Here is a 19,063-nt window from a genome sequence, read left to right on the forward strand (position 1 = left end):
CTATAGCATTCATTTCTGCATTTAATCTGTAGGAGATGCCAGCTGTCAGTGATACTTGAGTGTTTTGGATTTCTTGTTTTATAATTCACATACATGAATTGTTTCTTATCTGAGAAGGAGCCTTTTTTATTTAAAGTAAGCAAAACAGGACAAGGTATAATATGAGTTACTACTTTTGGACTTACTTGTCCCTACTCTCCCTGTCCCTGTTATGCTGTTAAATCAAATAGCTCTTGATTACCCACCTCATATGAAAATTGACTTTAGAAGTTCCTCCTAGTTTTACTTTATATGCTAATACTGATGAATATTAGAAGATTGTATTTGGAAAGCCCACCAACCTGATTCACCTTCTGTTTCATACATTCACACCCACAGGGTACAGCCCGCAACACCAATAGCATTAAACTCCTTCTCCAGCTTACGTTCTAGTGATGTCCTACAGAAACAGTAGAAAAGTAAATAAGAGATATATATGCACACACACTCATAATGAACATTAGCAGCTAATTTGCCAATATTAAGGACAGACAGAGTATATTATAAAGCTGCCTAGGTTAGAGACATAATTAATGCATTTTACTTTTGTTAATGAGGAATTCATGATAGTAATGAACAGTCAAATCTGAGCCTATATATGAACTCAAATTCATAGAAACTGAAAGCCACTAACTATAATAAACATATGCAATATTTACAATATCCTCGTATATACATTGTATGTGTGTTTGTATGAAAATGTTAGCCACTCAGCTTTATTTCAAGTTTTATTTGAATGGTGTAGTATAACAATTAGAAACAGATATGAGGATTTTTTATATATTGTACTTTGTGGGATTTGCAGTTTGACTTTTTTTTTGAAACTATATAATATTTTCAGTCCTGTATATTTTCATGGATGTCTGTCCTAAATGTGTTTTTTTTTCTTTTTTTTTTTTTTGTCACGTTTGAAAAATACATCATTATAGGAATTACTCTGACTTGTGGTTTTAATGACTACTTCTTGTGATGAATGATTATTTTGTGCAGGTTGATCATGTTAGCTGAATTAAATAAAAGCTTTTGGAAATGGGGTACAGGCATTAGTAGGCATTGGCCAGTTAAGGAGGGTGGCCTAATGGTTAAGGTGTTTGCTTTACAAACACAAAGTGCAGGGTTTGAGTCTCACAAGGGATAATTAGCTAGGCTTAAAATGACTTGTGAGGGCAGTTAGCCTAGTACTACTCTATGAACTATGAAAAGTAATGCAGCCTGTCTCTGAAAGTTGGCCTGCATAGGTTTTGAAGGATGGTACACCAGTGAGAGAGTTTTTGACTAGCTATGATGAGCTTGGCTGTTTTATATGTTTGTGAGTTTTCTTAAATGTCTGTATATATAAGGCTGGTGATTCAGTCTTAGCTGTGGGTGCAAGGAATTGCTTATCTATTTAAACTACAGATTGGGTCTTATTCTTTCCTAGAGTTGAGCATGTTTGTTCTTCTATAAAACTGATTCTAAATATTTTATTTTGCTGGAGTGGAATATCACATTATTAGCTGGAGTTTTGATTTGTAGTTTAGGAGAATGTTGACTTTTGTAATGGCTGGAACAAAATAAGGCACAGTTGCTCCATGAAATAGTCAATAGTCAAAAGTAAAGCAGTATATCCAAAAATATGTAGTATACTTATGAAGTGATAGAAGTAAGTCTGCATGAATTTCAGATATTTGTATCCCTGAAAATGTAAATATAATTAGGGTAAAATATAATCCAAGTCCAAATAGCTTTTTTTTGAGATTCTGCAGTCTCGATATTAAGTACAAGTAGTATAACTGTATGTTCCTTCAAAAAATGCTTGTAATGTATAACAGAGAGATTACTATTTTTTGTGCAATTCACACAAATTGTAAATTTGAAGTTGCAGAGTTTATATGCATAATACTGCAAACTATAACTATTAATTAATTTCCTATTTTCTCCAGAAAAATTAGATTTCTGGCTGTTTTAGTTCAAAAATACATAACTGCATGTCTTCAAGCAAGTATTTAGAAATTCTTCATTGAATTTAAATTGCAATATTATTGTATAATTCCAGGCTATGGATCATTTCACAGTTGTTGTGTCTTGCTTTTTAAATGTAGAAAAAACACTTTTGTGTAAGAATAGCCTAGTATACCATGATGCGAACCAGTAAATGACATAAAACTGGTGTCTAAATTAATGAACAATTGAAGAAACATTTGCTTAATGAAATGTTATTTCATAACACTGACAACAAACTTTTGAAATTCTAATCAAGAGTTTATGCATTGAAACCTGAAGCATCATTGTACAATTTAGTCAGAAAAGTTAATTTTGAGTCACTGTGTAAAATTAAATTTACAAATAAAACTGTTGACTGTGTAGCATGGGGATTCATTCATGACATAAAGAAAACATGGTTCCCAGATGTTATGAAATGCTGATGTTATGGTAATTTGTTGAAATTCTGAGAAAAAATAATACATTTTTTCATACCTTCATCATATTGTTGCAAACTGTAGAAGAGTAAGATGTATGACTAGAGGGGAACTTTTGTTTGGTCCTCATGTGACATAATCAAGCTAGGGGAAGAAGAAGATGGAAGGACATTTCCTTTAGTGTAGAAGCTGTTTTATATGAATAATAAATACATATTTTTCTTTTTTCCTTTCTTTCCTTTAGGATCATAGGATTATAGGATCATAGGAGGTTACTAGGCTAATGATCCCAGGGTCCTTACAAGCCTAGCCAAGTTTTATTCTTATTTTCAGGATCAGCACCATAGCCCCTGTCCAAGAGGGAAATAGGTGGAACCCCTAGGGTGAACTTATGATTACCCATCCAATCATCCTGATTGCATTTGAGGTGCTCTGCTTGATATGAAGTGGGAGTCTTTAGCAAACGTGTGGTAATCTCTGGGAGACAAATCTGTCCTCCAGCAGGTTCTGTTAATGTCACATACCAGGTTAAGGCCATTAGTGTGAGTAACCTGTGTACCCTTTGACTTACAGATATGGAGCATTTCCAATAAAGCAGGGTCAAAAATTGCCTTATATGCAAGGCAGAGATCACCTCTGACCAGTCTGTATGAAACAGAATAAGGAGACAGTGATTTCAGATGGTCCTCATAGGACAGATGCTGAAGACCTTGAATTTTCGGTTCCCTATTAGAAGACGGAAGACACATTCTTTCGAATGCATCTTGGTCGAACTCAAAAGCCTGAAACGGCAAAATATTGAAGTGGCTTTTAAGCAAATTCTTTCCCTGATAAAGAATTTGCTTGGCCGCTTCGTTACTTTGTCGTTTTCTGCACTGTAGTGCGGTCTCGGAGTTGGTATATTGAAGTAGGGGGTGTGGGGGGCGAAGCCCCCAACTTAATGTAATGTTTAAAGTATGTTATTTTTTTTGTTCTTGTTGTTGTTGGAACAGCAATTTTTTCCCCTAGGAAAACAAAATCGCTGTTCTGACAGTTCAAAATTGTAAGCTTTCGCTTACATAGGGTTAATTACTCACCGTTCGCTTTTTTAAGCACTCGGTGATCTAATATAGACCCGAATTTTCCTTGTGAGGAACCTTTGTGGTCTCTCCAGTTGCTGCAGGTGTTTGGAAAGGTACATACCAAAAGGATCATTGTACTCAATTATTGGCTTGATGAGGGAAGAATAGAGGGAGGTTATAAGTTATAACTTCTTTTCTTTCTGGAAACAACCCTTACTTATGAGATGAGCAATATAGAATGCCCTTTTTACCACTATGGAGACATGGAGATCAAAGGTATGGTTGCTGTCAACCTGTGTGCCCAGGTCTCTCACCACTGAGTGTGTACTTAGGGTGTTGTTATTGATGTGACTGTTAGCAGGAACATCACCCTTACCAAAAGGGATGTTAATACATTTTTGTATTGAGTTTAAGGCCATGCTTTGGCACAAGTCATTTGTTTGTGTAAGACCCTCTTATAGGATGTTGACATCATCTGGTGATTGTATGACTGCTCCCATTTTGCAGTCATCAGCAAACTTTGTCAGCCACAGACCTTTAGTTTTAGCTTGCACTTTGTACAAATGGATTCCAAACAGTAAAAGTCCTAGGCAGGGGTGGCTCATGCTATAATTAGCTGAAAAGTCCCAGAACTCGAATTGAGCAGGCATGCTCAGCGAGTTCCTGTAAATCCGGACTGCTGTTTACAAACAGAAGGCATCAGTGTACAGATGCCCAGAAGTTTATGCAGTTTCTAACCACATAGACTGGAAGGAGATCAGACTGCCACATCTGCAGTCACATACAACATGGATAGCTACTGATTGGCTCTCGCTGCAAGAGAATTTGTATTTATTACAAGCAAAGTCTCTAGGAATGATACAGGTAGTTTGTGTGTGTCTGTGTGTGTGTGTGTGTGTGTGTGTGTGTGTGTGTGTGTGTGTGTGTGTGTGTGTCTGTGTGTGTGTGTGTGAAATGCCCCAGTTAAGTATATCTGGTGACTAGAGTCACTCATGCTCAAATCCTATACCTTGGGTACAGATAGCAAGAGCCTGAATTCCCTACCCACCACCACTTGTGAAAACTGTCCAGATTTTTCCCTCATATTTTTGTTCTGTTCTGTTCCTCATAAAATATGTAGTTTTTTGGATTTGTGTAATCAGTGAAGGATTGAATTCACTAAATAATGACAGGCATTTGAATTTCAGACTTCATTTTTTTTCAGAAAATACATGGTAGCACAAAACCTTTTATTCTAGCAATTTTCTAAGTTTATAAGATCGGTATTTGAAATTTGTTCCTATTTTGGGGCTGTATTCCCCCATTATTGGCTTTGTCCAGTTTTTTTGTGTTAAGAGGTTGAGAGCTATGGTGAACACCAAATTCACTGAATATGTTTGGGGGGCTGTATTCCCCCATTATTGGCTTTGTCCAGGTGTTTTGTGCCAAGAGGTTGAGAGCTATGGTGAGAACGGAATTCACTAAATGATAGCCATTTAAGTTTCAGTCTTCCCGTCTTTCAAAAAACAGCTGATTTGGCATAGTGGTATGTTGCTCTGACTGTAGTATACAAGGTCCTGGGTTCAAGACTTGACAGTGAAACAGATGGTGGTAACACAATATTTTATTCTAGCAACTTTCCAAGATTATACAAGTAATGTTTAAATGAGTCCCTGGTTTTTGGGCTTTTTCCAGATTTCTTGTGCTGCAAAGTTGAGAGATACAGCTGAGTGTCGAGTGGATTTTACAAGGAGCTGAGAGCTTCAGGGAAGAGAAGTTTAGTGCTGCTTATGCTTAGCTTGCATTGTTAATAGCATAACAGGTTGAATACTTGTGTTTGATGCAGAAGGTTGTGGGTTCTACTCCCACAGTATGTAGCTGCATTGCTGATACTGTAGTGTGTTGTACTTTTAAAGGGGATGGATGCTGCAGTCTTAAGAATGTCCTCTTTGGTGGAGATATCTAGCAACTATGAACCTGTTATCAGTTTGCCATCCATTCTCTATTGCAATATTACTAGCTTATCATTTTTTTAATGTAACATAGGGAATTTCTTCCTCAAGGGCAACAGGCACTTTATTTGTAGATGAAACAGTGAAATATAAAGTTGTTTGCTAGCAGCAACCTCTTCATTAGTTACAGATCTCTTTAATGTGGAATTATTTAGATGACTTTTACTTCTGCAGAGATTGTGCATATTTACTGATACTGGTGGATTGTAGAAGTTTGAGTAGCTCTTTATGATGGAAATGTTCTGAACTGGGCAGTTTTGTCATTATCGGTGCATCCATTTTGTTTCATTGTTTCATTGTTTACTGGAAAAATGTTCAAAACAATACATTTAAAATGCAGTCTAACAACTGTACTGTATTATACAAAGAATATCATTTAATACAATCAGGAAGGTGTTTATTGATTATCTGATCAGCTCAGGTACTCCCCCTTCCAGTTCTTGGTTGGATGTGTTCGATTAGGAACCAGTTAAATCAACTGTCTACAAGCACAAGCTTTTTTGTTACTGAATATTTTCACTAAATGATTCTGAATGCTACTGAACGTGATGAAGCCAGATTGAAGCAATCACTTCTCTGAAATCTTCATTTTTTTTTGTGGAGGGTACTTATTGTCCATCCCTAGGGAGCTAAGTCCGTCGTGTAGGATTTCTGCCGCACAATTCTCCCAGCTGAACTATACCTCTCAACTCTCCAGATTTTCACAGAATTAATAGATTTTAGATTCTTATTTTTGGTTTGTTCCTCATAAAATTTGTGGTTTTCTGGCAAATCATTTAGGAATGAAGTCACTAAATAATGACAGACATTGAGTTTCAGACTTCATACCCTTCAGAAAAATACATTCTAAAGCAAGACCTGTTAGTCTATCAACTGTCTAAGTTTATACAAGAGCAGTTTTTAGTAGTGTTTGCTCTCCCAATATATTTGGCCAAATTTCCTGCGTTAAGAGGTTGAGAGGTATGCCCACATAAATCTCTTTATAGAATTAGGTATATCCAAACCTCTCAACTGTCCCTGATTTTGGCTCAAAATGTTGCTCTACCCCTATAATAATCCCTCCACAAAATGGCAATTTTGAAAGAAACGTGAAGGGTTTACAATTAATAAATAATTTTAATGATCAGAGTTACAGATTACTTTTATTTCAGAAATGCATGAAGATTCTCTTATTTTGTCAGCTGCTCACCTTAACAGTACTAATGTTAAAAAGTGTCCCTTCTTTGACAGGTTCCCAGCTATATTGTCTGGATATTTTATATTTATGCGTCACATTTTTGGTCTGTTTTTCATAAAATCGTGGTTTTCTGGCAAATTAGTAGCAAATCATTAAAGATTGAAGTTAGAAAATAATGACAGATATTTGAGTTTTAGATTTCATACCCTTCAGAAAATGCATACTAACGCAGGACCTACTAGTCTATTGTCTTTCTAAGTTTATAAGAGCAACATTTAAAATTGTCCTTATTTTTGAGCCTTTGTCACACTTCTATTTATGGCTTTTTCCAGATTTCTTGCTCTGAAGTTGAGAGGTATGACAAATGTGTCAGTGCCATCACCATCAGCCAGAGACATTTCAAATTTTGACATACTTGTTGCACCCCACTCCCCCATGTAGTGACTCTTCCCCCTTACAAAATAAAGATTGAATGGAGCCTCCCCTCTGCAGCTATTCCAATGTCCCATTACTTGGCTATTTCGCCCCATTTCCCATAAACACTGTAATGGGCATACTGCTTTACTTCTAGGATGATTTGGATTTCATTTGAAAGTTTTATTTTGCATTTTACTGCACAAACACTATTACATCTGCTAAACAATGCAATGCAGTCTCACAATGAAAACAGACTTAGCATTAAAACTTCTCTGCCCTTGAAACTCACATTCATTGAAACAGCATTGAAATCCACATTCAAAGGAAATACATTTGGCTAGTATAAAGATTAACTTTCGGCTGTTTTCAAATGATAGGGCCCCTTGCACACAAGACATACATGTGTTGTGTGATGCACCTTCCTGATTGTATTAAATTATATTCCTTGTATAATATAGTACAGTTGTTAGAGGGTGTTTTAAATTTATTGTTTTGAACATTTTTCCAGTAAACAATGAAACAAAATGCATGCACCAATAATGACAAAACTGCCCAGTTGAGAACATTTCCATCATAAGTCTACTCAAACTTCTACAATCCACCAGTATCAGTAAATATGCACAATCTCTGCAGAAGTAAAATTCATCTAAATAATTCCACATTAAAGAGATCTGTAACTAATGAAGAGGTTGCTGCTAGCAAACAACTTTATATTTCATTGTTTCATCTACAAATAAAGTGCCTGCATCTTCGCCAAAGAGGACATTCTCAGTATGGCAGCATCCACCCCCTGTGGAAGTAGAACGCACAGCCTTCTGCATCAAAAGCAAGTACACTACCTGTTGTGCTATTAACAATGCAAGCAGACTCAGCATAAGCATCACTAAGCTTCTCTCCCCCTGCAAATCTCAGCTCCTTGTAAAATCTACTCAACACTCAACTGTATCTCTCAACTTTGCAGCACAAGAAATCTGGAAAAAGCCAAAATTTATGGGGGGGGGGGGAAGCCCAAAAACCAGGGACACATTTTAAACATTACTTGTATAATCTTGGATAGTTGCTAATATAAAATGCTGTATTACCACCATACATTTCGCTGACAAGTCTTGAACCCAGGACCCTGTGCAAAACAGTCAGAGCAACATACCACTATGCCAAATCAGCTGTTTTATGAAAGAGAGGAAGACTGAAACTTAAATGGCTACCATTTAGTGAATTCAGTTCTCACCATAGCTCTCAACCTTAGCACACAAAACCTGGAAGAAGCCAATAATGGGGGAATACAGTCCCAAAAATAGGGACAAATGTCAAATATTCATCTTATAAACTTAGAAAATTGTTAGAATAAAAGGTTTTGTGTTACTATGTACTTTCTGAAGAATATTCTTCTTCTTCTTTCGGCTTTTCCTGGTTAGGGATCACCACAGCGGATCACTTGTCCGCTCATGATTGGCAGTAGAGTTTTATGGTGTTGAGTTGCCAGCCCTGCACCCCACCTTCCATGGAAGGCACACACATGCACACACTCACGCCTAGGGCCAATTTAGAGTGACCAATTCACCTACAGCATGTCTTTGGGATGTGGGAGGAAACCATAGCATCTGGAGGAAACCCACGTGACCACAGGGAGGACATGCAGACTCCGCACAGAAGGCACCCCAGCCGAGGATTGAACCAGAGAACCTCTTGCTCTGAGGTGACAACACTAACCGCTGCACTACTGTGGCTGCCCACTTTCTGAAGAATATGAAGTCTGAAATTCAAATGCCTGTCAATTTTATTTATTTAACATTTGTTAACCATGAAAGTCTGACTTGGAACAAAAGCCAATTTTCAGCAGAGGCCTGGGGAGAAATACTGCAGACACATGTCTTTGTAACATGGAAGGACACCAGAGCAAACCCACACACAAACGCAGGGAGGACATGCAGAGTCCACACAGAAGGCACCCCAGCCAAGAATCAAACCAGAGAATCTCTAGCTGTGAGGCAACAATGCTACCACTGCACCACTGCACCATCAACTATTTAAGGAATTAAAAATTCAGAAACCACAGATTTTATGAGGAGCAGAGCAGAACAAAATATGAGCCAAAAATCTGCAAAAGTTTGACAAATGGTGGTGGGTAGGGAATTCAGGCTCTTGTTACCTGCACCCAGGGTACAGGGTTCAAGCCTGAGGTATTCTCTAACCACCACCAGCAGGTATCCTGAGTTCTCTCTATAGCCACCAATATAACAATATAAATCAACTGGGGCATTTCACATACACACACACACACACACACACACACACACACACACACACACACACACACACACACACACAGTGTACCTGCAATAATCCAAAGCCTCATCCTGCAAAAATTATGATAAAATAATCCAAAGCTGTTCCACAGCTTCATTCTGAGTATCTTGGCTTGTCTGCGTTTGCGTAGGAATGTACACTTCTGGTTTCCTGGTTCCTGTTTGCAAATGTTCCAAGACTGCTGACCTTGCAGTCCGATCCCCTTCCAGTCTATGCAGTTAGCACCACATAGAATTCTGGGACATCAGCAGTCTGTTGCCTTCTTCCTGAATTCGGACTGGTAAGTCAGCAGTCTGGATTCACTTTCTATGCGCAGGTTAGGATGAGTTATCGGATTGTACCATTGTGGTTCACAGCTGGGGGGCTGCAGTCCTGCAGTCTGAGATCACGAGCCACCACTGTTTGCAGGCTTTACCCATAAACTAAACAGAATGGCAATCTATCATGTGTGGTCCATAACCTGTGAAGTAATCCTTTAAGCAATTTCTCTTGAGCTTGTTTCTTGTTTGCTGTTCATTTTTTTTACTTTGATCATGTTTTCCCCATGAAACAAGTAGATAGTTGTCAGGCAGCAGGACTTTTTTGGATAAGAAACATTTTTACAAGTGGGGGTATCACAGAGATTGCTACTTTCAACATGTTACTTGGTACTTTTATAAAGCTGAATATAAATTATAATTAGAACTGCAGTGCAAGGAGAAGTGGTTTGAGTTGAGTGCTGCTTGTTTTTTATACTTGATTTTAACTGGCATTCCAGTAATGTATTTAAAAAGTAATTTATTTTTTCATGCCTCACAACCTTTTTGTTTCCATCTAGATATTAAGTAAACTGTCATGTGCATTGAAATATTTTTTTTCTTCTCCATTTTATTTTGTCCTGATTGTACTCTCATAATGACAGTTTGGCACCCAGGGCAGAGTACTTAATTAAAGTCCCAGTTTTTGTGGTTTTGAGCATAGCTCCACCCCTTTCTAGTTGACCACACTCTTCCCATTGGCTCCACCCATTCAACTGTCGCCTACAGCCCCCTTTTGATGTGAAGTCACCAGCCGCCACTGCTTACAACCAAAGTCTGATAACCAGAGCAGTAGTTATGCATGGGGAGCAGTCATATGCATCTTCCCCCAATGTAATCTAGTTTAATTGAAAATTATTCTGATTTATTAGTCTTGAACAAATGGAATTAGATGAATGATACCTACAGAAAATAGCAATACATAGTTGTAGTGCAAGACTCAATGGTCTTGGACGTCTCATTGACTTGCCATTTTGTGTTTTCTAGAGGGAGGCAGCTAATCAGAAATACCAGTATGCCATTGAAGAACTGAATCACAATGAGTCTGTTGCACAAAAGAAGTTTGAAGAAGAGCAGCTCCGGCAGCAAGAACTGGATTTGCATAAGGTATAATGCACATTATAGGATTTATTAGGCTAAAGTATAATAAATACTGCAAATTGCTGGGATAGAGCATGCGTACCACTACGTATATCTATATGGTAAATAACAAATCTTTGGATTCACTGGGATACAGTGCAACAAATACTGCTTAGTTCTATCTAAGATAATATATATACTTATCCAACCTGTTGCTGCATTGGGAAAGTGTTAAGTGCACCAGCATTCCGGGTTCATCTAGCACCCTATGAGTTGGAGGGGTGCTGGGACAGTGAGAAATAATCAAGTATTCAATGACCACCTCCTAACTGTTTCTCATTCTTTTAAGGACTGCATTTGTAAAACCTGGAAATGTGGACAGATAACAGCGAATTACAGGTTTTGCAAATACAGTCTCCTTCTTCTGATACAGTGAACTTGAAAGTAGTATATTTAAAGATTTGAGATGTGTAGGGGATAGAACCTATATATTATGGTGCAGCACCCATTCTGTGGGAGTGGATTCATGTCGAGCCACCATAAACATTTTCAGCAAATGTAAAAATGTTGAAGAATAATCGCTGAACTACCTTCTGTGAGCATTCTGAGGAAAGTTTTTGTAAGGAAGCAAGCTTCCCTCCAACCCCCCCACCCCACCCCACACACACGCACACACTCCAAACTTATATCAACTCCAGGGTCACACAATAGTGGAGAAAAAGGAAAACTTCACTGTTCCCGAGTGTAGTTTCAGTAAACTTCAACCAATTTACACTGATGTGCTCCCTCTGGAGTTACTATTTTTTTTTATAGTTGTCTATTTTTTCAAGGCTTTATTTTTATTTTTCAGTTGTCCACTATTGTGATTGGAGAGCAGCTGTCTGTCCTGCAGGGAAGGTTGTGCTATACCTATACATTGCAGCAGTTATGGGTTTAAGTCTTAGAGCCTCAATTTGCCTGCTGTGTGATTCTGAACAAGTCACTTAACCCGACAGTGATTCTAAGATAAGCCTGAAATTGGTCCATGTCATTCAGAGTTGAATCCCAGTAACAAAGAAACTTTTTTTTCTGTATAACAAAAGCATGCCCTAATGGAGACTGTAAGAGAAACATGGATTTTAAACTAAGCACACTGTTCTTGGTTTGATCTGCACATCAGCATACCTAAGTTAGCTTGGAAGCATCATTCTCAACCTCTACATTCTGCATGCTTGTGTGTAGCTCAGCCCATTACTGTTACAGTATTATAATAAAATAAAACAAAACCACTTATTGGTGACTGCCACTCAGCCATGAACTGTTGTTCTTCATTACAGCCCCCATAAAAAGGTGCACTGCCAGTAAGGCTAATCCTTTTTTGAAATGAAATACATCCCTCAGGGACTCAGGAGAAGAAGAGATGGAATAATTGGTTCTGAGAAGAGCTTCATAATCTGAAGATCTAGAACAAAAAATTGATTTAAAAAATTATAACGTGCAATTCAAGATTCACTTAAATGTGCTGCACAGCAAGCAAGCACAACACAAATAGACAGTAACAGAGAATTACAAATACCTCAACAGTATCTGGCATGAACAAAACTGTGCAAATTTCTTGAAAATGTGTGACTCTGATCTGTGTCATTGCTATTGCTATTTTTGTAGACATTTTTTTTCTGCCAGAGCTGGGCCCCAAGAGCCTGTGGCTGTTGTTTTACCATCAGCAAATGCCTCCTGCTCCATTCATGATGTCTGCATTACAGTGTAGGTCTGCACTCTGGAGAGGAGAGAGTGACAGGTTCTTCCTCCATCTATACTGCTGATTTTGACTGCCCTTCATTTTTGCATAATGAAGAAATGTCTCCTGTCTCTAAAACAGTATAATGCAGCTGTCTTTCCCCCTGCAAAAAAGTGGGGACATTGGATTAATTCCTCATAGTAACCCTAGCCTGTTTCAGTTTCCTACCATGGGTTACAGCCATAGCAGAAGTTGGATAATCCAGTAGTTTACATACCGGCATCACTTTCCATGGTGAATGAATCCATATAAAGCTAAATTTCCAGACATAAACATAAATGCGAAGACAGCCACCTAAAAAACAGTTGAGTGGTTTAACTACAAAGTTTTCTTATAGATATTCCTTCTGATCAACTCACATATGTGACAGCTGTCATTTTAACATGTTGTGGCATTTTTTAATTTATTTTTATTTGAGTCATTTTTAAGACATAACTTATGGACAGTAATAAATAATGTTGTTTATAGACTACCATAAATCAGAATTCAGAAAAAAGAAAAAAACTTTGTTAAGCACATTTATCACATAAGAAATGTACTTAACAAAGTCAGAAAGGTGAATAACAACGTTTTGTAAGCACATGTCAGCACTGTTAAGCTCTATTGCCAGACTAGAGAGTAACAGTGGTCAGCAGTTTAAACAGCTTTAAGTGGTCTGGATATAGATTTTTATGCTGACTGCAGAACACAAAATTTGGTTTATTTCAGCTTCTGCACTGTCTGTCATGCCTTTTATATAGGCAAAACCAATAGGTGTCTAAAGGAACGTATCCTTGAACACCTTAGAGATATAAGAAATAAAAAAGACACAAGTGCTTTAGCAAAACATGTGGAAGAAGAAGATATGAAACATATTTTTAATTTCATGGTTTTAGAAATAATAAATAAAAGTAAGAGGGGAGGTGATATAAGGAATAAGGTAGAGGAAGCAGAACAAAGATGGATTTTACTACTTCAGGCAGATAGGTCTCCTGGATTGAACAATGCTGTTTCCTTGAAACCTTTTTTAAAATCCAGACCACTAAAACATTAAGTAATATGGATTATTACATAAAATGTGTCTGCTATATGTATATTTTATTTCATCTTATGCAGAATATAAGGCAAATTAATGTACTGATGTATGTAATTTTAATTAGTCTATGTCATAGTTCTATATGTGTTTTCATTGGTTGAACCATATTTGAAATACCAATGTTTTAACTGTTTTTATGAGTCTGAAGAAGCGATCAGCTGACTTAGATCGCGAAAGCGCTTACTCTTGTTTAATAAAGTGGTGTGAAACTGCAAGTGAACCGTTTCCTACCTTGACTACTATATCTCAGTTACAACTTTTGGTTTTATAAAGGGCACTACTGTGAAGCTGCAAGTGATTTATTTCCTGACGTGGATTATTCCATTGTTATCTTCAGCTGTGGTCTAACCATTGGTCTTTTCATTTTTTTTTCGCTTGAGGTGTATACCAGGCATTTATCCAGCTTTTGTTTTCTTTCACGCGTGTCTAAATTCTTCTTATCCATGAATTCAGAAAAACCTGGTACCCTTTAGGTTCATAGGTAGGTACTAGGCTATCGGCCCAAGGGCCTACGTAAGCCTAGCCAACAAGGTACCCTGGCTTACACCACACAAGAAAGTTATTTTCCTGTGCCACTGTCGAGCAGAGACACAGAAGTGATCCCCGGGGTGTATTTCCTATTTCCCATCCACTCATCAAGATTTTTTTTGAAGAGTGCTAATGAAGAACTTTGCTTGACATAGATGGGTAGCCTGTTCCAGAGTATGGGAAGTCTCTTGGACAGGAATCTATCCCTCCAGCATGTTCTGTTTATTGTGGTGACAAGGGTTAGGTCCCTAGAGCGTGTAACTTGGAGGGATTGGGATTTCTTTAGGTGTAGCATGTCCAACAGCTCTGGGTTTGACATAGCTTTATATGTTAGGCAGCGATCACCTCAGAGTAGGCGATATGCTACGGAGTAAAGCTGGTGTTTTTTGAGGCGGTCAGTGTAGGGCATTTGTTTGAGGCCAGTAATCCTCTTTGTGAGGTACTTCTGTGGCCTTTCCAGCTTCTGCAGATGTCTTGTGATGTACATTCCAAAAGGGGCGTTGTACTCTATAATGGGTCTAATGAGTGTCGAGTAGAGGGGAACAATGATCTCTTTTTTTCCTGGATGAGAACCCTTTTATGATGAGGTGTGCCACGTAGAAGGACTTCCTGACTACTGTGGCAATGTGACTATCAAAGGAGAGACTACTGTCCACCTGGGTCCCAAGGTCTCCTATCACACATTCGGTGTTATTCTCAAAAACATTTTTAAATCTAAACTGGACGACATCTGTAGTCAAATAGTTGTAGGCCAGAGTCCCAGAACTGATGCCAAACTGGCTGCAGACACCCTGTCCATCTCAAAACATTCTGAAACAGTATACATTTTTAATCCCGTGCTATGTCTATGCTAAATGTATCAGGTCTTAAATAACTTACATTGTGAGTCATATACTGTTACCAAAGCATGGATTTCCCTTCCTGAAACTATTCCTACCTAAACTCCTTATTAAGATATAATGACTTACTCTCAGTCCATGTTAATGCTTCTACGAACATGAGTATGGTATCACTTAAATGCTTCATTACATTTAACATTATTTAGTTATTTATCCATCTATCTTTGTTGACCGGGAAAGTCGGAATGGGCAATACCCTTTTTCATTGGAGACCCAGGGAGAAAAGCTTCAGTACATTTGTGCTAATGCTGTTTTTGTGATGTTTAATGGGTCATGCCTCCAGGTTTGCACTCATGTTTATCATGTATTAAATGTTTCATTTGTCTTCTACAAATCACCCACTGAATAGAACTGCATGTACAATGTTTATGCCAAGTTAATCTAAACCATACACAAAGCCATATCTGTGTGGAGTCTCTGATGTACATGACAAATGTATAATTTGGTTTCGAATCAAAATGTGGAAATGCAGTTCAACGAAAACAGGTTGGTTGGACGTGTGTTCCACCAATGCCTGTAATGTCGAACTGAAAATATATGACTTCATATTAGCGAAAGTGAGTACACATTTGCTAATATGAAACTGATGTTTTGAATTGAGATCGCTGTACAGTGCAGATCGGGAAGTGTTCCCTTTTCCTCACTGTAGTGTGATCTCGGAGTTGGTATATATAATATGCAGGGGTGTGGGGGGCACAGACCCCCCACATCGGGGTGCAGGGGGCTTGCCCCCTACAAAAATGTTAACAGTAACACAAACATTCAACACTGGAACTTCCGGTGTTCAAATGTTGATTGCCGTGGTTACCATTTCTGACATTTTTGGTAATCTGGTATTACCAATGTTGGATAAACGAGTTGATAATTTTGTTGAAAACTGTTTTAAATTTCAACATTTTGATAATACACTATATAATTTATGTATTCAGAAAATGTTTTTATATTGTCTATACAAATTGCCTGTTGTACAAAACTGTTTGCTAAGTAACATTATACATTATACTGATTGCTTTTGTATTTGTATTTTTCCTTTCTTGGCCTTCTTTGAAAGTAGTCTGTGGTCAGAGGACTCTTCTAGTCAGATAGATAGTTTTATAGGTAAATAAATAAAGTAACGTAAAAAACAAGTAAATGTCTAACAATCCTCCTTGTTACATAAATAAAGTGCCCAACACTATAGAGCATGGAAACAAGAAGCACATTGTGAGTCCTACACACCCCATGGCTAATGCTTTGTGGCATGGGATGCTGAATCTGCACATTGCTCACACATTGTGCACCCTGCAGAAAAAAAATGATGTCCATATACAGTAATGACTGTTGCTGCATGTCTCTTATGTACATGGCATCAACCATGGCTGTGCCAGAATGCTGTATAATTTCAAAAATATATACAGCAGAACATACTTTAATGTGCTGCATTGAGGAATAGTGCAGTACATACTACCATGAGCTGCATGCCTCAGCATATGTACTACTTTTTCTAGTTTCTTTATTTCTAGTGTGCATTAATACTTGTTACACAGCAGTTTGGAGTAATGGTATTTATGCTGTTAACTGCTGTGTGTCAAACACAAGACTGCTATACTTTGTATGCAGTATGTGAGAAATGCTGCCATGTATTTTGCGTGTGGGTGTGTATATGTGTGCATGTGTCTGTGTCTTTGCTTGTGTCTGAGTATGCATGTGTTTTCTCATATGCATGCACACTCAGTTGTATGCTACCGGTTAGAGATGTGGCAGTAGATAAGATGTCACATCGTACAAGTGCACAGAACTGGTGCCTGCAGTCTGTGCCAAGATGCTGTACTGTTCCATCACAGATGATGGTGAAACACCAGTAATGCACAGTCAGTTGTATGCACTATGCATTATGGTACAACGATGGGTTATATATCACAAGCTTATCCCCATAACACGTGTAATACTTGCATGCTATCTTGATTGTACTATTATCTTATTTGCTCAATGTTAAAGCATAGCTTTCTGTACTCTTTGTGGCTATCTTCTATGTCACTGTTACTTTGTCCTCATAGATCATGTTTTGCTGTGCTTCTTATATAATACATACATGACAATAGGTAAGATGAAACACATGTAACTGATAAGCTAGAATGCTTCCCTCCAACACAGAAAGGCTTGGGGGGCTCAGTAGCTTACAGGCAGTCCTGGATACAGCAAATCTGTATCTGGACTAGACTAGTTACAGGAAAGGTGGGAAACAAGTGCAAATGCGGGCTTTTAAACCAAAAGGCTGAAAGAGATGGGAAAACTTCCCAAACGGCCAATAAACTACAATTTCTGGGCCAGAAACCACCCTTGTGGTAGATAGGCTAGCTAGTGCTTACCACTCCCACTGATAAGCTAGAAGGCTTCCCTCCAACACAGAAAGGCTTGGGGGGCTCAGAAGCTTACAAACAGTCATGGATACAGCAAATCTGTATCTGGACTAGACTAGTTACAGGAAAGATGGGAAACAAGCACAAATGCGGGTTTTTAAACCAGTAAGTTGAAAGAGATGGAAAAACTGCCAAAGAGGCCAGTAAACTAATATTTCTGGGCAACCTAGTGCTTACCACTCCCACTGATAAGCTAGAAGGCTTCCCTCCAATGCAGAAAGGCTTGGGGGGGCTCAGAAGCTTACAAACAGTCCTGGATACAGCAAATCTGTATCTGGACTAGACTAGTTACAGGAAAGGTGGGAAACAAGTGCAAATAAGGGCTTTTAAACCCGAAAGCTGAAAGAGATGGAAAAACTTCCAAACGGACAATAAACTACAATTTCTGGGCCAGAAACCACTCTTGTGGTAGACAGGCTCCCTAATGCTTACCACTCCCACTGATAAGCTGGAAGGCTTCCCTCCAACACAGAAAGACTTTGGGGGCTCAGAAGCTTGCAAACAGTCCTGGTTACAGCAAATCTGTATTTGGGCTAGACTAGTTACAGGAAAGGCAGGAAACAAGCTTAGAATTTTTTTTGTTTGTTTAAATTTGTTTGTGGTAGCATTTTGTATCTTTTAAATTTGTTTGTGGTAGCATTTCACTTCAGACACTCCTTTACTTTGCTTTTACATTCAGAGAACTGGGATTATTTATCTAGTGGCAGTAGATGTTTACCTGGTCTATCTGCGCTGGGAAACCCACAAAAGAGCTCTAAGTATTTTTATTTATTTATTTGTTTATTTTACATTTGTTGACTGGGTTAGTCCGACTGAGCTGAAAAGCCATTTTTCAGCGGAGGCCCGGGGAGAAAAGCTCCAATACATTATACAGTAAAAATAGCAGAAGCAATTTTCCAAAAAAGTCAACAAAAATTATTTACAAATCATAGTTTAAAAGATGGCTGTGAAAATAAAGACATATTTATACAGTTGTGAAGCAATAAATTCATTATAACATATGTTACTATCAGGTGCAGACATAGAGGAGATAAATGAGAGAAGAGTTCGACTAAGGCATAGAAAGTTTGTGGTTTAAAAGTGTCAGGTTATTAGACTCTTAAGGAGGGGTGGAAGATGTTAACAGCTAAAAGAGTAGAAGATGGAATAAAAGGTTGCTGGCCAATAGTGGGCTGTTTAGGGATTGAAGGGCAGTTTATGGAGGGGTGAGTACAGTGGCAAGACCAGAGAGTTTTTAGGTGTTCTTTAGCAGCTACTTTGAACTGTTTAGGTTGTTTTAGTGATCTAATTTGTAGTGGGAGCTTGTTCCATGAGATGGTAGGATGATAGCTACAGAGGTTGCATCCCATTTTAAACTTGGGTTTATAGACAAGTAGTAGGTCCTGGTCAGAGCTACGGAGTAATCTAGTAGGAGATAAAAGGTGATATGTTTGGGCAGTTGGAAGGTTGGTAAAGGATAGAGTGTATAATCTGCAGCTGAGAGAAGAGAAGCAGGTGAGGTAGTTCAAGCCAGTTTAAGTGTTTAAGTGAGACACAGTGATGGGTTTTGTAAGTGTGGTGTGCTGAGAATCTAGTTACCTTGTTATAGTTTGAGTCTAGTTTAGCTAGGAGTGAGGTG

General features: G+C 38.2%; 1 protein-coding gene across 1 annotated transcript in view; it reads left to right on the forward strand.

The window, feature by feature from the left end:
• The window catches only part of DRC3 (dynein regulatory complex subunit 3), a 557,555-nt gene that overhangs the window by 152,393 nt on the left and 386,099 nt on the right, over positions 1–19,063 (forward strand). The window contains exon 5 of the mRNA XM_044089663.1: positions 10,675–10,794. Within this exon, the coding sequence (XP_043945598.1) occupies positions 10,675–10,794 (120 nt within the window). The remainder of the gene's footprint in view (positions 1–10,674; positions 10,795–19,063) is intronic.

The sequence above is a fragment of the Protopterus annectens genome, chromosome 12.part0 (assembly GCF_019279795.1).
Source record: "Protopterus annectens isolate FY-2018-M chromosome 12.part0, PAN1.0, whole genome shotgun sequence".
Lineage (NCBI taxonomy): Eukaryota > Metazoa > Chordata > Ceratodontiformes > Protopteridae > Protopterus > Protopterus annectens.